The sequence below is a fragment of the Protomyctophum parallelum genome, assembly GCF_964188405.1.
Source record: "Protomyctophum parallelum genome assembly, chromosome: 15".
Classification (NCBI taxonomy): Eukaryota; Metazoa; Chordata; class Actinopteri; order Myctophiformes; family Myctophidae; genus Protomyctophum; species Protomyctophum parallelum.
The window spans coordinates 2,247,473-2,269,956 of NC_139710.1; the positions used below are offsets into that span (position 1 = coordinate 2,247,473).

Genomic DNA, 22,484 nt, shown 5'->3' on the forward strand with positions numbered 1-22,484 from the left:
GCTATTATGAATATTCACATTGTGGAGTGGCTTGTTTTCATCTCATAGACCTGGTCGCTTGTTTCCGTCTCAGCATGTGGCAACAGCGCCGCCGGTTGCCAGACTGTGTTGTTGAAGGTTTGACTCCGAGGGAAATGAAAAGCATTGAGTTAAATTTAAACTCATTTCCAACCAGACGCTGTTTCCTCTGTTAGAGACACACGCTCCTTATAAGGCTCGGTTACTTCCCACCGGAAACATTTAATCTCATTTCGTTTCATTTAATTCAACGTATTTTAAACCAAACGGGTTGGATTTGGATCTACAGCAAACTGGAGGATCTACAGCTCTGACATTGGATCTGTAAACAATGTTCCACCTCAGGCTGAGAGCAGCCAGATGGGTCTACAGCTCTAATAACAGCAGATCTCACAACAGCAGCAGCAGCAGCACGCCATGTGGATGTGTCGCCAGGAGGCTGCCGGGGGGTCCGCGGACCTCTGCTTGGACCCCGGGGGGTCCGCGGACCTCTGCTTGGACCCCGGGGGGTCCGCGGACCTCTGCTTGGACCCCGGGGGGTCCGCGGACCCCCTTTGCTTCTTATTGCACTAAAACAGACTCTGATGCTGCCGCGACCCCCAGCCCCGCCCCCACCGACGCCAGTAGCGATAAGTAATTATTGTTGTTATTGTTATTATTATTATTATTGATATTATAATAATAATAATAGTAATTATTATTATTATTATTGTTGTTATGTGGATTAATCGGCTTATCGTGGTTTGGTTGTGAGTGACGTATCACCTCTGAGTCACGAACAGGCTGACTGTGTGTGTGTGTGTGTGTGTGTGTGTGTGTGTGTGTGTGTGTGTGTGTGTGTGTGTGTGTGTGTGTGTGTGTCATTATGTATGCATGTCATACAGTAGATTTTATAATGGGTTGGAACTAGACAGTATAGTGTAGTGTAGTGTGTGTGTATATATATATATATATATATATATATATATAGTATGATAGTTATATCTATAGTGTAGTGTACTAGTGAAAGTATTATGTATGATAGTTATATCTATAGTGTAGTGTAGTGTAGTGTAGTATTATGTATGATAGTTATATCTATAGTGTAGTGTAGTGTAGTGTAGTGTAGTGTAGTGTAGTGTAGTGTAGTGTAGTGTAGTGTAGTGTAGTGTAGTGTAGTATTATGTATGATAGAGCAAATAGGAAAGAGGGACTGGACACCAGTTCTAACGGGAGGCTGTGTCAATAAAACTTGGGAAGCTTTTGGGAAGGAATTCACCCAAGCCATTGACACAATCGCACCCCTCAGACAGGTGAGAACTAAACAGAGGTCTAGTCGCTGGTTTAATAATGAAATATTGGAGTCCATCAGGGCCAGAGAGAGAGCCCATAAATCTTACCGCAATTCCGACTCAGTAGAAGATTTTGCTCTTTTTAAGAAGCTAAGAAATGAGACCCAGAGGCTCATAGATAAGGCAAAACGGACCCACTATAAAGATCAGATAATGGAGAATAAAGGTAACACACAAAAACTCTGGAAAACTCTAAAAGAGCTAGGAGCAGGTAATAAAGTCAATAATAATAAAGGCAGCAAGATCGGCCTTAAAATCAATGATGAGATGGTTTTTGATAAGCAAATAGTGGCAAACCAATTCAATAATTATTTCAATAATGTAGCAGCAGAGCTGGTCGCTAAATTGCCGGCTTCTCCGGGTATTTTTGATATTAACAGGGTTAGGAACTTCTATGAGAACCAGGGGGTGACCTCTAACTCATTCTCCCTGCAGAAGGTGGAAGTGGAGGCGGTCTCAGGGATGCTTTCTGAGATTAACTGTGCAAAGGCCACAGGTCTGGATGGTATATCTCCTCTCTTTTTAAGGGATGCAGCAGCACAGATAGCTCCATATATCACTTACATCTTCAACCTATCCATAGAACAGGGTGTCTTCCCACAAGATCTAAAAAAGGCTAAAATACTCCCCCTGTATAAAAAAGGAGCCAAAAATGACCCCGCTAACTACCGACCGGTGTCAATTTTGAGCTCGGTATCAAAAATCTTCGAGAAGATGATTAATGAGCAACTAAATGAATACCTAAATAGGAATAACCTAATGTATAAACTCCAATCTGGCTTTAGAAAATCGTACTCAACCGACACATGTTTATTATATTTAACAGAACAAATTAGGAAAGAGGTTGACAATGGAAAACTTTGTGGAATGGTGCTGCTGGATTTACGGCGAGCATTCGACACAGTGAACCACTGTAGGTTACTGAGCAAGCTTGAGGCTCTGGGGGCGGACAGGGCAACCTGTAAATGGTTCAAGTCATATCTGACGGGGCGCGAACAAAGGGTAGAGGTGAATGGCATTTTATCTGACCCAAACACCATGGAATGTGGAGTTCCACAAGGAAGCATTCTAGGTCCAGCCCTATTTTCAATGTACGTGAACGATATGACAGATGCTTGTAACTGTGATTTGTTCCTGTACGCTGATGATTCTGCACTGCTAATGTCCCACAAGGATCAAACCACATTAGAAAGCTCCCTGACTGAGGAAGTAGCCAATGTTAGTTCCTGGCTTATAGATAATAAATTATCTTTACACTCAGGGAAGACAGAATCAATTCTGTTTGACTCGAAAATCAAATTAGGAAGAAGCACAGACTTCAAGATCAAAATAAATTCTGAATACATAGCAGCAAAATCATCAGTGAAATACTTGGGTTGTATTTTAGAGGGTAACTTAGACGGCCGAAATATGGCCAGCAAGGTGCTAAACAAGGTCTCCGGACTGACTAAGTTTCTAGCTCGAACAGCAAGATACATGGATAGGGAGACAAAATTAGTGGTAGCAAACTCCCTTATCCTGTGCCACTTTGATTTTGCGTGTACATCGTGGTTCGAGGGCTTGATTAAGTCTTTTAAAACAAAGCTACAGTCAGCTCAAAATAGACTGATCAGGGTTATACTAGGGATGGAACCCAGAACCCATATAGGAAGGAACCAGTTCAGAGAGCTGAACTGGCTCCCGGTTGAATCAAAAGTTACAATGGCTAGACTAAACATGGTCCATAAAATTAAATACGGAGAGGTCCCAGAAGTTTTAAGAACATGTTTCAGGCAGGTAAACGAGGTATACAACCATTTCACCAGAGCCAGTATTGCAGATGTGGTGCTCCCTGCTTTTAAAAGTAAAGTGGGCAAAGGCTCATTCATTTATATAGGAGCCACACAGTGGAATAGCCTGGAATCCAGTCTTAAACTGACCTCCAATTTGAGGACATTTAAACAGAAGACAAAAAAATGGCTACTGGAAAAGGTTCCCCTATAAGGGGTCATCTTAGAGGGATGGATAGGGACGTACTTGTTGAGTTGTGTATGTAATGTATATGTACTGTTATGTATTTGTGATGTATTTTAAAGTATTGTTCCGTTCAGTGTGAGAGGACCCCAGTGGAAATAAGTCTTTGGACTTTACTGTGTAATCCTTGGATCGCTGATTATAATGCTGTATTATGATTGCTTTTCTAAATAAATCAAATAGTTATATCTATAGTGTAGTGTAGTGTAGTGTAGTGTAGTGTAGTATTATGTATGATAGTTATATCTATAGTATAGGCTAGTATACACTGCGTGAAAAGAGGAGTTAACAGCAATTCTGGTCACTGTATTTTTCCCGTAAACCTCAAGTTTAGCAGCATATACAGTTAATATACGGTGATATACAGTTAATATACGGTGATATACAGTTAATATACGGTGATATACAGTTAATATACGGTGATATACAGTTAATATATGGTAATATACAGTTAATATACGGTGATATACAGTTAATATACGGTGATATACAGTTAATATACAGTGATATACAGTTAATATACGATAATATACAGTTAATATACGGTAATATACAGTTAATATACGGTAATATACAGTTAATATACGGTGATATACAGTTAATATACGGTAATATACAGTTAATATACGGTGATATACAGTTAATATACGGTAATATACAGTTAATATACGGTAATATACAGTTAATATACGGTAATATACAGTAATATACAGTTAATATACGGTAATATACAGTAATATACAGTTAATATACAGGAGTTTACTGGAGTTTGTTGGAAAGTTTAACGGGAGTTTCCTGTAATATACACATCCGTATTCCATGCTTTTTGCGCAGTGATAGTATACTAGTTATAGTATAGTGTAGTATATAGTATATAATATACATAGAGATATTCCACTAGTATGTTCGTAGCTTACGTAGGATTCAGGATAACTAAAATGGTAAATGCATTTATATAGCGCTTTTATCCAAATCATTTAACATTGTGCATTGCAAATTGCATTCACCTATTCACAGTTCACACACACACACACACACACACACACACACACACACACACACACACACACACACACACACACACACACACACACATTCATGCAGGTTGCAACCTGCACATCAGGAGCAATCAGGGGTTCAGAGTCTTGCTCAAGGACACTTCAACACTAACTCTGGGGGAGCCCACAGGGATCGAACTGGCAACCTTGCGGTTACCATCCAGCCACTTTACCGCTGATCCACCGCCATCCATAACTAGTCTTTATGTATATAATTTATCACCATGCTTTTGTTCTCGCTTACTGTAAATCGCTCTGGATTAAGAGCGTAAATTGGGGGTCAGATCAACATGGAATTAATTCTGTATACTGGCCATATAAGGAGCGTGTCTTGAGTGTACAGGGTTTGATGACGTCAGATCAACATAATTATGGAATGTCAGAACAGGTCAGCTCCATATATGGAGATCTAAGGGTGGCAGCGGGGGCAGTGTATTGAGTGTAAAGGGTTTGATGAGGGCCCAGGTACTGGGTAGAGCCACAGGCCTTAATTTTCGGGCCTTTTGAGAACTCTAGTTGTGTGTGTGTGTGTGTGTGTGTGTGTGTGTGTGTGTGTGTGTGTGTGTGTGTGTGTGTGTGTGTGAGTCATAGGAGGTTTGAGTCATAGTGTAGAAGCTTCTTTTGGTGGGGGGGCAGTGGATCAGCGGTAGAGTGGCCGGATGGTAACCGCAAGGTTCCCGGTTCGATCCCTGTGGGCTCCCCCAGAGTTAGTGTGGAAGTGTCCTTGAGCAAGACTCTGAACCCCTGATTGCTCCCGATGTGCAGGTTGGTGCCTTGCATGGTTTCCTCCGCCATCGAGTTTAAATCAACTAAGGCTCTTTCTTTGTCAGGGCAACCAGTCTTAGTTTAAATCAACTAAGGCTCTTTCTTTGTCAGGGCAACCAGTCTTAGTTTAAATCAACTAAGGCTCTTTCTTTGTCAGCGCAACCAGTCTTAGTTTAAATCAACTAAGGCTCTTTCTTTGTCAGGGCAACCAGTCTTAGTTTAAATCAACTAAGGCTCTTTCTTTGTCAGGGCAACCAGTCTTAGTTTAAATCAACTAAGGCTCTTTCTTTGTCAGGGCAACCAGTCTTAGTTTAAATCAACTAAGGTTCTTTCTTTGTCAGGGCAACCAGTCTTAGTTTAAATCAACTAAGGTTCTTTCTTTGTCAGCGCAACCAGTCTTAGTTTAAATCAACTAAGGTTCTTTCTTTGTCAAGGCAACCAGTCTTAGTTTAAATCAACTAAGGCTCTTTCTTTGTCAGGGCAACCAGTCTTATTTTAAATCAACTAAGGTTCTTTCTTTAGGGGCAGTAAATTCATGTAAATATGAAATAAATGATTAAACATGCAGCTAGGTGTAATGTTAGAGTCCACAGAAGACATGTAAATATGAAATAAATGCTTAAACATGTAGCTAGGTGTAATGTTAGAGTCCACAGAAAACATGTAAATATGAAATGAATGCTTACACATGTAGCTAGGTGTAATGTTAGAGTCCACAGAAGACATGTAAATATGAAATAAATGCTTAAACATGTAGCTAGGTGTAATGTTAGTCCACAGAAGACATGTAAATATGAAATAAATGCTTAAACATGTAGCTAGGTGTAATGTTAGAGTCCACAGAAGACATGTAAATATGAAATAAATGCTTAAACATGTAGCTAGGTGTAATGTTAGAGTCCACAGAAGACATGTAAATATGAAATAAATACTTAAACATGTAGCTAGGTGTAATGTTAGGTTTCACAGAAGACATGTAAATATGAAATTAATGCTTAAACATGTAGCTAGGTGTAATGTTAGGTTTCACAGAAGACATGTAAATATGAAATGAATGCTTAAACATGTAGCTAGGTGTAATGTTAGTCCACAGAAGACATGTAAATATGAAATAAATGCTTAAACATGTAGCTAGGTGTAATATTAGAGACCACAGAAGACATGTAAATATGAAATAAATGCTTAAACATGTACCTAGGTGTAATGTTAGAGTCCACAGAAGACATGTAAATATGAAATAAATGCTTAAACATGTAGCTAGGTGTAATGTTAGAGTCCACAGAAGACATATAAATATGAAATAAATGCTTAAACATGTAGCTAGGTGTAATGTTAGAGTCCACAGAAGACATGTAAATATGAAATAAATGCTTAAACATGTAGCTAGGTGTAATGTTAGAGTCCACAGAAGACATGTAAATATGAAATAAATGCTTAAACATGCAGCTAGGTGTAATGTTAGAGTCCACAGAAGACATGTAAATATGAAATGAATGCTTAAACATGTAGCTAGGTGTAATGTTAGAGACCACAGAAGACATGTAAATATGAAATGAATGCTTAAACATGTAGCTAGGTGTAATGTTAGAGACCACAGATGACATGTAAATATGAAATGAATGCTTAAACATGTAGCTAGGTTAGAGTCCACAGAAGTGAACCTTTCAAGCCTGTTTTCTCAACTCGCTGTTTCTCTGCAAGACCATATCTCCGAAACGGGTGGGTCAAACTGAGCAACCAATATGTCAATTTGAACTTATGATTCCCTGCTTTCACATGACATGAAAACACAAAAATCCAATGGCAGTCCCTCAGTCAAATTTAGTACATATCTTTGCGGGTCCTTGACATAAAAATGTTTGAGAACCACTGATATAGAAACATGAGGTTTTAACCCTGTGAGAACCACTGATATAGAAACATGAGGTTTTAACCCTGAACCACTGATATACCACTTTGTGTTGCTGCAGGGTGCAGATTCAGTCTTTTAACCCATTTTGGGCGGGAACCTATTTTGGTGTTAGCATTATGTTATGCTTTAGCTATTGGAAAATAGCAGATCTACAAGCTACAAGCTTGTAGGTCTGTTATTCTTTTTTAATCGAAGAACGACTGACATAGAAACATAGCGTTTTCAGAAAACTGTCAGGATGTAGACGACATTTTTTAAATCTGATCTCAGGTCAAAATGGGTTAAAGTCATGACGCTTAACGTTTACAAATAAATATAATCCAACATTTTATGTAAGCCAAAGGATTATTATTATAATACAAAGTCTTCCTCAAATTTTCCCATAAACAGATTTGCATAGTTTGGAGAGAATGGAGCGCCCATAGAGACGCCTTGTTTCTGAAGGTAAAATACATCATCAAATTTAAAATAATTCTTAGTAAGAAGAACAACAACAATAGTAATAATAAAATCTAACAATATAAATGAAGAAATGTCTCTGTGTCCCATCCTGTTATGCAGGGCATCACAATTCACAAAGACCTGTTGTCAAATTAACAAACTAAACGCTGGGAGCACGGTGGTAGTGCTGTCGCCTCACAGCTAGAAGGTCCTGGGTTCGATTCCCGCTCGGGGCGCTGTGGGTGCTGGCGGCGTGTTTCCTCCTCCGCGTCATCAGTGCCCATACCCGAAGGCGGCGTTGGTGAAAGGGCCTTTCTGTGTGGAGTTTGCATGTTCTCCCCGTGTCCCCTAGGGTAGGTACCCTCACATGTTCTCCCCGTGTCCCCTAGGTTAGGTACCCTCACATGTTCTCCCCGTGTCCCCTAGGTTAGGTACCCTCACATGTTCTCCCCGTGTCCCCTAGGTTAGGTACCCTCACATGTTCTCCCCGTGTCCCCTAGGGTAGGTACCCTCACATGTTCTCCCCGTGTCCCCTAGGGTATAGGTATCCTCACAAAAAACATGCAGTAATCCTGGTCTCTAAACTACCTCCCCCTGGCCAGCCGGGGCGCCTGATGGAGGGGAAAGGAACTGGTTGCAATAACGTGTTCCTTCCACGCGCTATGTCCAACCAGGGAAACTCCCCCCTGTCAGGTGTAAAGGAGCAACTTGGACACTCAAGCATGAAGGAAGCATGAGTTAAGTCCGTTGCTCTCCCCAGGTTGGCGGAGGGTGTGTAGAGCCCAGGATCACATTAGATGATTGACACAGGGGTGAAAAATGGGTTACAAAATCGTGGGATAAAAAATATATGAAAAAAAAACAAAAAACTGAACGCTGTTTATTTGCATTTCCCCACAATTACACCCTTACTGCGTGTGCATGCGTGCGTGCGTGCATGCGTGTGTGTGTGTGTGTGTGTGTGCGTGCATGTGTGTGGTGTTCATATAAGGACTAGTAATGAAATAGAATGTGAGGTTAACTGAGGACAATGATTGAGTGAACTTTGAACTTAATTAGTTATTAGTGTAACTAACTAGTCTACTAACGCTCCACACTAAGGTTGGGCGATATGCCAATTTTTTTCAATCGCCAATCGTCTGACCAAAAAATCGGCGATTGACGATGTATTCGTGTCATAAAAGTAAAGTGAGAACAGCTCACTGCAGGTCGCAAAAAAGCCAGATCTACAGGCTCTCAAGGCGCCGGGTCCTGCCTGTTTTTGCCGCTCCGTTCGCTAGGCATTGAGAGCTTGTAGATCAGTCTGTTTCTGCTGCGCAGCCAGGGTAACTTGCTCCCTTGCCTCCCCGCACCGGTCCATCGGAGGCTCGGAGCGGAGCAGCGGAGCCCACAAGCTGCTGCGGCCGGGCTGATCCACAGGCTCTCAAGGCATCGCGTCCTGCCTGTTTTTGCAGTGCCGTTCGCTACGCGTTGAGAGCTTGTAGATGCAGCGCTGGTGTCGGGGTTCATTCACGTTGTCAATAAAAAAAACTTAGATTACAGGCGGAGATGAAGTTCAATCAGTGGGTTGCACCAGTAGGGGCTACACGCTAAGCTAAGCGCTAAGCTAACGAATGATCCCCGAGCCTATACAGTGGAGAAGTCTTGCCTCCCCGCACCGGCGTCGGAGGCTCAGAGGGGCGCCCACATGCTGTTGCTGATCCACAGGCTCTCAAGGCGCAGCGTCCTGCCTGTTTCTGCAGCACTGTTCGCTACACGTTGAGAGCTTGTAGATCTGTCTATTTTTGCAGCGCTGGTGTCGGGGTTTGTTCACGTTGTCAATAAAAAAATAACTTGGATTACAGGCGGAGATGAAGTTCAGTGTGTTGAATCAGTAGCTACACGCTAAGCTATAAGCCTATACTAACACTAGCAGCCTGTTTATTATTTTTCCCCCCCGACTTCACGGGTGGCGCATTGGGATTGTGACTGTATAATATTAAACTGCATGGGTCTGGACTCCGGAGCTTAAACAACATGTAGGCTACAGCCTTCCTCGGCTCCCAGCCTTTACACTGACAGGTGGCTGCCGTAAGTGCCGTTGCCCGATGCTGCTGACTGCTGAGTGCGGGGACTGTGGGAGTTCCACCCGGCCGCTTGCTGGCCCAAATTGATTCATATGTTGCTCACACTTTACAGGTTAATTGGGCTAAATCGTCCCGAAAAATAAAAATATAATAAAAATATTCGGCGATTGGATTCGTATATTCGCGATTGACGATGTATTCGTATCGTCACCCAACCCTACTCCACACGTCTCTAAAACACCATGGACAACGCTCCACACGTCCCTAAAACACCCTGGACAACGCTCCACACGTCCCTAAAACACCCTGGACCACGCTCCACACGTCCCAGACTCTTCTCCCTTCTCTTAAACACCCTGGACAACGCTCCACGTGTCCTAGACTCTTCTCCCTTCTTTACAACACCCTGGACAACGCTCCACGTGTCCTAGACTCTTCTCCCTTCTCTAAAACACCCTGGACAACGCTCCACGTGTCCTAGACTCTTCTCCCTTCTCTAAAACACCCTGGACAACGCTCCACACGTCCTAGACTCTTCTCCCTTCTCTAAAACACCCTGGACAACGCTCCACACGTCCCAGACTCATCTCCCTTCTCTAAAACACCCTGGACAACGCTCCACACGTCCCAGACTCTTCTCCCTTCTCTAAAACACCCTGGACAACGCTCCACACGTCCCAGACTCTTCTCCCTTCTCTAAAACACCCTGGAGAACGCTCCACACGTCCCAGACTCTTCTCCCTTCTCTAAAACACCCTGGACAACGCTCCACACGTCCTAGACTCTTCTCCCTTCTCTAAAACACCCTGGACAACGCTCCACACGTCCCAGACTCTTCTCCCTTCTCTAAAACACCCTGGACAACGCTCCACACGTCCTAGACTCTTCTCCCTTCTCTAAAACACCCTGGACAACGCTCCACGCGTCCCAGACTCTTCTCCCTTCTCTGAAACACCCTGGACAACGCTCCACCCGTCCCAGACTCTTCTCCCTTCTCTAAAACACCCTGGACAACACTCCACGCGTCCCAGACTCTTCTCCCTTCTCTAAAACACCCTGGACAACGCTCCACACGTCCCAGACTCGTCTCCCTTCTCTAAAACACCCTGGACAACGCTCCACGCGTCCCAGACGCTCCAGATTGTGAATAGAGGGTTAAGTCTCTACGCTGTGATGTTGGTTTTATTAATCCGTCAGGCTCCCAGGGGGCGTGGCTAATGTCATTCCAGCCTGTCTGACCCGGAGTGACCCCTGCTCACCGTTGCCATGTCTGCTCATTACAAGCAACTCTGGGCAACTCTTCTTTCTGTAAAGGGTTTGCACGCACGCACACACACACGTGTGTGTGTGTGTGTGTGTGTGTGTGTGTGTGTGTGTGTGTGTGTGTGTGTGTGTGTGTGTGTGTGTGTGTGTGTGTGTGTGTGTGTGTGTGTGTGTGTGTGTGTGTGCGTTTGCGTGTGCGTGTGTGCACACTTACAATTTACAACGTATTCATTTATCAGATGCTCTTAATCCAGAGTGATTTACATTAAGCAAGAACAAAAAGCATGTCAATACATCACATAAAAAAAGTAGTTAGCATGTAAGCTAAGAACATAACAGTGGAATATCTATATAATGAAACTATACATATAAATTATACATATACTATACTATACTATACTATACTATACTATACTATACTATACTATACTATACTATACTATACTATACTATACTATACAATACATATGTACTATGAAGTACAATGCAATTCTAGTGCTGTCGTAGTAACATGCTATAAGTCTACATAAAGTGCTATCTAAGGGGGTAGGGTAAGTGCTATGGGCCATGATGGAGTCTGAAAAGGTGGGTTTTCAGACTACGGTGGAAGATTGGGAGTGAGTCTGTAGTTCTGACTGCAATGGGAAGTTCATTCCATAGTTTAGATTGGGAGTGAGTCTGTAGTTCTGACTGCAATGGGAAGTTCATTCCATAGTTTAGATTGGGAGTGAGTCTGTAGTTCTGACTGCAATGGGAAGTTCATTCCATAGTTTAGATTGGGAGTGAGTCTGTAGTTCTGACTGCAATGGGAAGTTCATTCCATAGTTTAGATTGGGAGTGAGTCTGTAGTTCTGACTGCAATGGGAAGTTCATTCCATAGTTTAGATTGGGAGTGAGTCTGTAGTTCTGACTGCGATGGGAAGTTCATTCCATAGTTTAGATTGGGAGTGAGTATGTAGTTCTGACTGCGATGGGAAGTTCATTCCATAGTTTAGATTGGGAGTGAGTCTGTAGTTCTGACTGCAATGGGAAGTTCATTCCATAGTTTAGATTGGGAGTGAGTCTGTAGTTCTGACTGCAATGGGAAGTTCATTCCATAGTTTAGATTGGGAGTGAGTCTGTAGTTCTGACTGCAATGGGAAGTTCATTCCATAGTTTAGATTGGGAGTGAGACTGTAGTTCTGACTGCAATGGGAAGTCCATTCCATAGTTTAGATTGGGAGTGAGTCTGTAGTTCTGACTGCAATGGGAAGTCCATTCCATAGTTTAGATTGGGAATGAGACTGTAGTTCTGACTGCAATGGGAAGTCCATTCCATAGTTTAGATTGGGAGTGAGTCTGTAGTTCTGACTGCAATGGGAAGTTCATTCCATAGTTTAGATTGGGAGTGAGTCTGTAGTTCTGACTGCAATGGGAAGTTCATTCCATAGTTTAGATTGGGAGTGAGTCTGTAGTTCTGACTGGGAAGTTCATTCCATAGTTTAGATTGGGAGTGAGTCTGTAGTTCTGACTGCAATGGGAAGTTCATTCCATAGTTTAGATTGGGCGTGAGTCTGTAGTTCTGACTGCAATGGGAAGTTCATTCCATAGTTTAGATTGGGAGTGAGTCTGTAGTTCTGACTGCAATGGGAAGTTCATTCCATAGTTTAGATTGGGAGTGAGTCTGTAGTCCTGACTGCAATGGGAAGTTCTTTCCATAGTTTAGATTGGGAGTGAGTCTGTAGTTCTGACTGCAATGGGAAGTTCATTCCATAGTTTAGATTGGGAGTGAGTCTGTAGTTCTGACTGCGATGGGAAGTTCATTCCATAGTTTAGATTGGGAGTGAGTCTGTAGTTCTGACTGCAATGGGAAGTTCATTCCATAGTTTAGATTGGGAGTGAGTCTGTAGTTCTGACTGCAATGGGAAGTTCATTCCATAGTTTAGATTGGGAATGAGACTGTAGTTCTGACTGCAATGAGAAGTCCATTCCATAGTTTAGATTGGGAGTGAGTCTGTAGTTCTGACTGCAATGGGAAGTTCATTCCATAGTTTAGATTGGGAGTGAGTCTGTAGTTCTGACTGCAATGGGAAGTTCATTCCATAGTTTAGATTGGGAGTGAATCTGTAGTTCTGACTGCGATGGGAAGTTCATTCCATAGTTTAGATTGGGAGTGAGTCTGTAGTTCTGACTGCAATGGGAAGTTCATTCCATAGTTTAGATTGGGAGTGAGTCTGTAGTTCTGACTGCAATGGGAAGTTCATTCCATAGTTTAGATTGGGAGTGAGTCTGTAGTTCTGACTGCAATTGGAAGTTCATTCCATAGTTTAGATTGGGAATGAGACTGTAGTTCTGACTGCAATGGGAAGTCCATTCCATAGTTTAGATTGGGAGTGAGTCTGTAGTTCTGACTGCAATGGGAAGTCCATTCCATAGTTTAGATTGGGAATGAGACTGTAGTTCTGACTGCAATGGGAAGTCCATTCCATAGTTTAGATTGGGAGTGAGTCTGTAGTTCTGACTGCAATGGGAAGTTCATTCCATAGTTTAGATTGGGAGTGAGTCTGTAGTTCTGACTGCAATGGGAAGTTCATTCCATAGTTTAGATTGGGAGTGAGTCTGTAGTTCTGACTGGGAAGTTCATTCCATAGTTTAGATTGGGAGTGAGTCTGTAGTTCTGACTGCAATGGGAAGTTCATTCCATAGTTTAGATTGGGCGTGAGTCTGTAGTTCTGACTGCAATGGGAAGTTCATTCCATAGTTTAGATTGGGAGTGAGTCTGTAGTTCTGACTGCAATGGGAAGTTCATTCCATAGTTTAGATTGGGAGTGAGTCTGTAGTCCTGACTGCAATGGGAAGTTCTTTCCATAGTTTAGATTGGGAGTGAGTCTGTAGTTCTGACTGCAATGGGAAGTTCATTCCATAGTTTAGATTGGGAGTGAGTCTGTAGTTCTGACTGCGATGGGAAGTTCATTCCATAGTTTAGATTGGGAGTGAGTCTGTAGTTCTGACTGCAATGGGAAGTTCATTCCATAGTTTAGATTGGGAGTGAGTCTGTAGTTCTGACTGCAATGGGAAGTTCATTCCATAGTTTAGATTGGGAATGAGACTGTAGTTCTGACTGCAATGAGAAGTCCATTCCATAGTTTAGATTGGGAGTGAGTCTGTAGTTCTGACTGCAATGGGAAGTTCATTCCATAGTTTAGATTGGGAGTGAGTCTGTAGTTCTGACTGCAATGGGAAGTTCATTCCATAGTTTAGATTGGGAGTGAGTCTGTAGTTCTGACTGCGATGGGAAGTTCATTCCATAGTTTAGATTGGGAGTGAGTCTGTAGTTCTGACTGCAATGGGAAGTTCATTCCATAGTTTAGATTGGGAGTGAGTCTGTAGTTCTGACTGCAATGGGAAGTTCATTCCATAGTTTAGATTGGGAGTGAGTCTGTAGTTCTGACTGCGATGGGAAGTTCATTCCATAGTTTAGATTGGGAGTGAGTCTGTAGTTCTGACTGCAATGGGAAGTTCATTCCATAGTTTAGATTGGGAGTGAGTCTGTAGTTCTGACTGCAATGGGAAGTTCATTCCATAGTTTAGATTGGGAATGAGACTGTAGTTCTGACTGCAATGGGAGGTCCATTCCATAGTTTAGATTGGGAGTGAGTCTGTAGTTCTGACTGCAATGGGAAGTTCATTCCATAGTTTAGATTGGGAGTGAGTCTGTAGTTCTGACTGCAATGGGAAGTTCATTCCATAGTTTAGATTAGGAGTGAGTCTGTAGTTCTGACTGCAATGGGAAGTTCATTCCATAGTTTAGATTAGGAGTGAGTCTGTAGTTCTGACTGCAATGGGAAGTTCATTCCATAGTTTAGATTGGGAGTGAGTCTGTAGTATGCATCTGATTTACAGACTGCTATTTAGGTGCGTGTGTGCGTTGTGTGTGTGCGTGTATGCGTTGCGTGTGTGCGTGTGCGTGCGTGTATGCACACATACACAATGCATTTCACAATGCTGTACCTGTACATCTATGTGACAATAAAACACCTTGAACCTTGAACCTTGAACATACTAAACTGGAATGTGGTCTGTGTACATTTCTGAATGCATCCATAATAATGATTCACATGCTGCTTTTAGGTGTGTGCGTGCGTGCGTTCGTGCGTGCGTGTGTATTAATGTAACTATAATTATGTGCATGTCTGTGTTCACTCCATGATTTTAATTAATGCTTTAATTTTTTTCCCTCTGCATGTTTCTGTCTGTCTGTCTGTCTGTCTGTCTGTCTGTCTGTCTGTCTGTCTGTCTGTCTGTCTGTCTGTCTGTCTGTCCGTCTCTCTCTCTTCCATTGGTTGTGGGTCTGCCTGTCTGTCTGTGTGTGTAAGTATAACTCATTTCATATTGTAGATATTCTTTATTTTATTAGTATAAGGACCGATTCATACTCCTATTTTAGAGCCGAATACAAGTGGGGTTGGCTCTGTAGAGCCTACAATGTGATGTCATTTGTCTCTGTAGAGCCTACAATGTGACGTCATTTGGCTCTGTAGAGCCTACAATGTGATGACATTTGGCTCTGTAGAGCCTACAATGTGATGTCATTTGGCTCTGTAGAGCCTACAATGTGACGTCATTTGGCTCTGTAGAGCCTACAATGTGATGTCATTTGGCTCTGTAGAGCCTACAATGTGACGTCATTTGGCTCTGTAGAGCCTACAATGTGATGACATTTGGCTCTGTAGAGCCTACAATGTGATGTCATTTGGCTCTGTAGAGCCTACAATGTGACGTCATTTGGCTCTGTAGAGCCTACAATGTGACGACATTTGGCTCTGTAGAGCCTACAATGTGATGTCATTTGGCTCTGTAGAGCCTACAATGTGACGTAATTTGGCTCTGTAGAGCCTACAATGTGACGTCATTTGGCTCTGTAGAGCCTACAATGTGACGTCATTTGGCTCTGTAGAGCCTACAATGTGACGTCATTTGGCTCTGTAGAGCCTACAATGTGATGTCATTTGGCTCTGTAGAGCCTACAATGTGATGTCATTTGGCTCTGTATAGCCTACAATGTGATGTCATTTGGCTGTGTAGAGCCTACAATGTGATGTCATTTGGCTCTGTAGAGCCTACAATGTGATGTCATTTGGCTCTGTAGAGCCTACAATGTGATGTCATTTGGCTCTGTAGAGCCTACAATGTGACGTCATTTGGCTCTGTAGAGCCTACAACGTGATGTAATTTGGCTCTGTAGAGCCTAGCGGTAAAATAGGAGTAGGAATTGGCCCTTAGCCCCCAGACCCACATTAACTCTGACTCTTTAGTAGTTAGTTAGTTAGTTAGTTTAGTGTACTAGCCCTTACCCGTTGTGAGATATTTGCCCCCCCCCCCCCCTTGTGGCCGTGGGGGGTACTGCGCCCGGGTGCGTTTGTAATTGACTAATACATTCATTAATAATCATTAATGTGTCAAATCGAACAAAGGGCTTCGTTACGCCCTCCATATTCATATGGTCAATGCCTGTGTGAAAAGTGGGAGTGATTGGTGCAGGCAGTAAGGAGTTACGGCAGTCACAGTGACACACAGACACACGGACACACACACACACAGACACACATTGTTAGAATTATAGTATGATTAGTATTAGTAGTAGTATTATGATATGATATGATATGATATGATATATGATATGGGACTGAATTTGACTGAGGGACTGCTATTGGATTTTTTGGAATTTTCGTTTTCATGTCATGTGAAAGCAGGGAATCACAGCTTCAAATTGACATATTGGTTGTTCAGTTTTTGAGATATGGCTTATAGAGTAATATAACGTCTTGCAGAGAAACAGCGAGTTGAGAAAACAGGCTTGAAAGGTTCACTTCTGTGTACTCTAACATTACACCTAGCTACATGTTTAAGCATTTATTTCATATTTACATGTCTTCTGTGGACTCTAACATTACACCTAGCTACATGTTTAAGCATTTATTTCATATTTACATGTCTTCTGTGGTCTCTAACATTACACCTAGCTACATGTTTAAGCATTTATTTCATATTTACATGTCTTCTGTGGACTCTAACATTACACAGCAACCTGTACTCTCTAATATACAACACCATATCTCCTTCCTGAAGGAGATACAAGACATGGATAGTATTTGAGCTGGTAGTCCTTATATTCTCTACAACACATGGTTAGTATTAGAGCTGATATAGTCCTTATATTCTATATACAACACAAGGTGGATGTAGTTTATTGTTATCATAGGTGGATGTAGTTTATTGTTATCATAGGTGTATGTAGTTTATTGTTATCATAGGTGGATGTAGTTTATTGCATGTTATCCTTGCATCTCAAATTCATGTCATAGTTGGTCCCTGCGCATGTTCATTTAAACGCATGCACGTGCTACCTAGTGAGTGTGTGTGTGTGTGTGTGTGTGTGTGTGTGCTCCAGTGCTGCAAGAACTGAGATCGCGATTCAAATTTTTACATAAACGAAAACATAAGAGTAACTAAAATGAATTGGACAGCCAGGATAGTGCTGCACCAATCTTCACAAAATGTCTGAGTAATAGGTGTCTGTGCGTGTGTGTGTGCGTGCGTGTGCGTGTGTGCGTGAATGTGTGTGTGTGTGTGTGTGTGTGTGTGTGCGTGCGCATGCGCATGCGTGCTTGTGTGTGTGTGTTCGTGCGTGCAGGAGAAGACATGCAGGCGTCCTGCCCAGTCTAGAAGACTTGTTGTTCTACACCATCGCTGAAGGACAGGAGAAGATCCCTGCTCACAAGTTCATATCTGTAAGGCACGCACTTACGCACACACACACACACACACACACACACACGCACACGCACACTCATGCACGCATGCGCACTTTTATGATATTATCACGTTACCATTTCATTTGGTTTATGTGCAACCCAGATTCGTCTCAAACAGGGGACTAAATTCCTTTCGCTCCTATGCCACCAAAATGTGGAACGCCCTACCAACAGTCATTAAGACATGCAAATCCCTTGACTCCTTCAAAACCGCTCTCAAAGAGCACCTACGGACGGCTGCAATTCAATATCATATCTATTTAATTGTATTTCTACAATGTGTTCATATCTATTTAACTGTATTTCTACAATGTGTTCATATCTATTTAATTGTATTTCTAGGCTCTGAAAAATACATTGAAATAGTTAGTAATTAGTTAACTAACTAACTATTTAAATAATGTTATTTTCTAGGCTCTGAAAACGACAGGCCTTAGGACCGGAGATCCTAGACTGAAGGAGACCATGGACACTCTGAAGGCCACCTTGAAGAACACCTCGGACGGCGTCATGCTGGACAAAGAACTGTTTAAGAAGTAAGAACTGTTTAAAGATCTGTTTAAAGAACTGTTTAAGAACTGTTTAAAGAACTGTTTAAGAAGTAAGAACTGTTTAAATAACTGTTTAAAGAACTGTTTAAAGATCTGTTTAAAGAACTGTTTAAGAACTGTTTAAAGAACTGTTTAAGAAGTAAGAACTGTTTAAAGAACTGTTTAATAACTGTTTAAAGAACTGTTTAAGAACTGTTTAAAGAACTGTTTAAGAACTGTTTAAGAACTGTTTAAATAACTGTTTAAGAACTGTTTAAAGAACTGTTTAAGAACTGTTTAAGAACGGTTTAAGATCTGTTTAAAGATCTGTTTAAGAAGTAAGAACTGTGTAAGAACTGTTTAAGATCTGTTTAAAGATCTGTTTAAGAAGTAAGAACTGTTTAAGAACTGTTTAAGAAGTAAGTTTAATGTTGGACAAAGAACTGTTTAAGAAGTAAGTTTAATGTTGGACAAACATCTGTTTAAGAAGTAAGGTTGGACGGTTTGGGACATTTTAAAACCCCGGTTTACTATTCCCAAAATACCCTGTTTTTCGGTTTTACCGTTATTTTTTTTTAACGTGGGCCAGCTACCGCATCATGCGGTCTGAGACTGAGATGACAGCTCACAGCTGTTAAACCGCAACCAGAGACTGCAATTACAGTTTAACGCCACTAGATGCTGGTCCCGTTGTCCTCCCCCAGGCAAATACACGCTCTAAACATAATCATTTATATTTAATAGTACCACCGCTTAAACAAAGCAAGTTAAGCAACGTTACCACTTCCAGCCAACCATTTAGATGAAATTACCAGTTAGACAGACTGCTATTGCTAAAGTTTAAGATTAAAGCACTATAGTCTGTGTGTTCAAATAAACGAACAGATCATTCATTATAGGGAGAATCAATAGCATTTTTATTTACCACTCAGATGCACTCACACCGAGTGTGACAGAAATTGCAACATTTGCAAGTATAGTATAGGCTAGGGCGTAGCCAACACATTCAACAATGAACAAAACATTCCACAATAGGCTACAAAGAAAACAATCATTGTAAACGTATACACTTAAGTCTAGTCAGTGTACAATAGTGCAAACTGTTAAGCAAGTAGCCTATATTCATTCAAACTTACTCAACATTTAACAAGTCAAGTTTTCAACAATTTCAAGTCAACAAACAAAGTGCTTTTTATCTTTCATACATTTATATATAAATGACAAATCTGCGACTATCCTGACTTCCTGAGGCCAAAGTTAAGGCAACATTAAGTTCTGTGCAAACTTTAATTGTAACACTAACAAGTAACAAGTACAACATATTTATTTTTATAATAAATGACAAATCTACGAGTAGCCTAACAGCTCTATGCTGAGGCTCGCTTATACCAAAGCCAGTACGGCAAGTTTAAGTTCAGTGCAAACTTTGTAACAAGTAAAGTAGTATTAACCAACACATTTATAACAACAAAAGGTGACGTTTAGTGCAAGTAGTTGCAGCAGCACATTTTTCACATTAAAATAATAAAACCGAAAGTAAAAGTCTCCCTATATAAAACAAACGAAAAACAGTCGCTATTCTTCTTAGGCATTGGACATAGCGGGAGCCTCTCAGCCTACAATCATGTGCTTACTAGTTACTATTCTGTCAGAGTAAGGTTTTTGGCCAAAAACACGAGCATATCCACTTTCTCCGGCTTCAGGAGATTTCGTGTGGGGATCACGATATTGCCCGCAGTGCTAAAGACTCGTTCGGAGGCGGTACTCGTTGCACAGACACAGAGATACTTTTTTTGCAACGCGTGACAGTAATGGTAAGCGGGTTGCATTGCTTTTCCACCACATAAGGGGGTCTTCGTCTCCGCATAGGAGGGGTTCTCTCAAATAGCTAGCCATCTCCCGTTCTGCACTTTGCTCTGGGGTAGTCGCAGCAGCAACTCCCTGCAGACCGACATGTTGTTGGAGCAGAATGCCCAGCGACATTTTTTTCTTTTTGGGGGGAATGGGAGGCAGTGGTGCAGCAGCACCAGCCTCGTCCTCGATTTCAGCATCTTCCTCAACTCTAACTGTAACTGGTGGACGCTGCTGTTCCCTACCAGCCAATTTGACCATCTCCTCCTGTAGCTCAGCTTTCACTTCATCAAATTCACCCACCCCACCCCCAGCGATCTTAATCTGATCCCTGTAGCGAGGGTCAAGAATGGTGCACTTGCGCAGCAGATTCTGAGACTCGTCCGACTTGTAATAGCTATTTAGCCTCTCAACAACTCCCAACTTGATTTCCTTCGTTAGTGTGACATCACCCGTTTTCACAGCTAGCACATCATCTCTGCACAAATTTAACAGGGGTAGGATACAGGAGCTCGTGACATATTTTTCTGCAGATAAGATATCAGTGAACTCCGCAACAGGTTTTAGCCCCTGGTTTATAGCCGTCAGGACATCCATGTCTTGCCAAGTGAATGACACATTCGCCGCCCTGTCCTCCGACAGTACTGCTCGAATAGCTGGCGCCTGCTCCAGGATACGGTCAATCATCTTTTGTCGGGAACCCCAGCGGGTGATACACTCCTGTCGACATATGAATAAAAAATACACTTACACACGAAAATAACAAAAGTGAAAAGTGAGCATACGTTTGCTGGCCTACGCTACTTATTAATGAACCATTAAATAAGAAAAATACTAGAATTGGGCTATAATGGCTTATTGGGCGGCTGGGCCTATACTATATTATTTAGTAGAGCTATCTTACCGTGATGAGACGGTGATCTGGTAGGTCCATCTCCTGTTGTTTCCTGTGTAGGGCCTGCTGTCTGGCCAGCTGTGAGAGAATGCAGTAGTGATTGAATGACAAACTGCAAGCGCGCGGTCCACACTCCTTTTCTGTTGTGCCACTGAGTTGGTGACAGCCAAGTTTAAGTTGTGTCCGAAACAATTCAACCACTGCCATTCAAGTTTCTCAATGGCCTTTTTTATGTTGCTGGCATTGTCCGTTGTTATTGCCACAAGGTTTCCTTCCTCTAAGCCCCAGTTTGCAAGTGCTCCTTCCAGTGCTTCTGCGAGATTGTCAGCAGTGTGTTGTTCGGGGAAAAAGCTAGTTTGAAAGCACTTTGATTCTAGCTTCCACTCCGGGGTGATGGCATGGAATGTCAGCGACATATATGGTGCCATGTTACGGGCTGACCACATGTCAGTCGTCAGTGAAAAGAACTCTGATCCCGACACGAGCTTCTGCAGGTCCTCTCTCTCTTTATTGTATAGGGCAGGTACAGCCGTCTTTGAGAAATACCTTCTATCAGGCAACTCGTAACGTGGATCCAGTTTGCCCACCATGTTTCTGAACTCTTTTTTGTCTACTGTGTTGAAAGACACCATTCCCTTCGCCAAGTAGTTGGTTACAGCTGCGGTGCATGTCTTCCACCTTCTACTGTCTCGGCTGTATGGCGTGTGTTTGGCAAAAGCAGCTGAGATTCCCGTCTGTCCAACAGCTGCAGTCGGTGTTTTGCCCGTGAGATTCAGCCTCTTGTAGGCCAGTGGGTGTTTACTTTTTAGATGGGCTTTTAAGTTGGACGTGTTGCCGTCGGTAGCCTTAACTCTATTCAAGCAGACCTTGCATACTGGCCTGTCCAGGTCATCTGGGTCTCCATCCGTGTTGGGCACAAAGCCAAACTGTTGCCAAACTGGGGCTGTTGCGTTTCGTTTAGAGACCAGGTCTCCGGCTGCTATTCCTGTCGCCATTTTATTGCATTCATTTCAGTGTATTCTCTTCGCGCGCGTTCTCTTCACATATGCGGGCGCTTTCTGCAGCGTCATAGAGGCGCTCCCGTAAACAGTAATCACGTGATTGACACGTTCACATGACGCAACGTACATGTCATGTGACATGCGGTTTCTCGGTTTTGACGGAAAAAACCTTAATGAAATCATTAAACCGTATTAAACCGCGAAACCGAAATATCGCACAACCTTATTAAGAAGTAAGTTTAATGTTGGACAAAACATCTGTTTAAGAAGTAAGTTTAATGTTGGACAAACACAAGTAAGTGTGAAGTTAGCTTAGCCTCAGCACTGTTGGAGTGAAGTTAGCTTAGCCTCTGAGCTTTTGAAGTTAGCTTAGCCTCAGAGCTGTTAGAGTGAAGTTAGCTTAGCCTCAGAGCTGTTGAAGTTAGCTTAGCCTCAGAGCTGCTGAAGTTAGCTTAGCCTCAGAGCTGTTGAAGTTAGCTTAGCCTCAGAGCTGTTGGAGTGAAGTTAGCTTAGCCTCAGAGCTGTTGGAGTGAAGTTAGCTTAGCC

At 42.3% G+C, this 22,484-nt stretch overlaps 1 protein-coding gene across 6 annotated transcripts in view; it reads left to right on the forward strand.

The window, feature by feature from the left end:
- The first annotated feature begins 96 nt into the window (after positions 1 to 96).
- LOC310872625 (glutaminase kidney isoform, mitochondrial) overlaps positions 97 to 22,484 on the forward strand; it is a 45,833-nt gene continuing 23,445 nt past the window's right edge. For 4 of the 6 annotated variants that reach the window (XR_014570411.1, XR_014570412.1, XR_014570413.1 and 1 more), the window contains exons 1-3: positions 97 to 651; positions 17,541 to 17,637; positions 18,076 to 18,197. Coding sequence is in view for 3 of the 6 variants with exons in the window: in XM_083784653.1 (XP_083640779.1) it covers positions 350 to 651; positions 17,541 to 17,637; positions 18,076 to 18,197 (521 nt within the window). In the remaining 3 variants the exon portion in view is untranslated. Of the gene's footprint in view, positions 652 to 15,200; positions 15,218 to 17,540; positions 17,638 to 18,075; positions 18,198 to 22,484 lie in introns of those variants that run through there. The other 2 variants (XM_083784654.1, XM_083784655.1) reach the window with 2 other exon arrangements.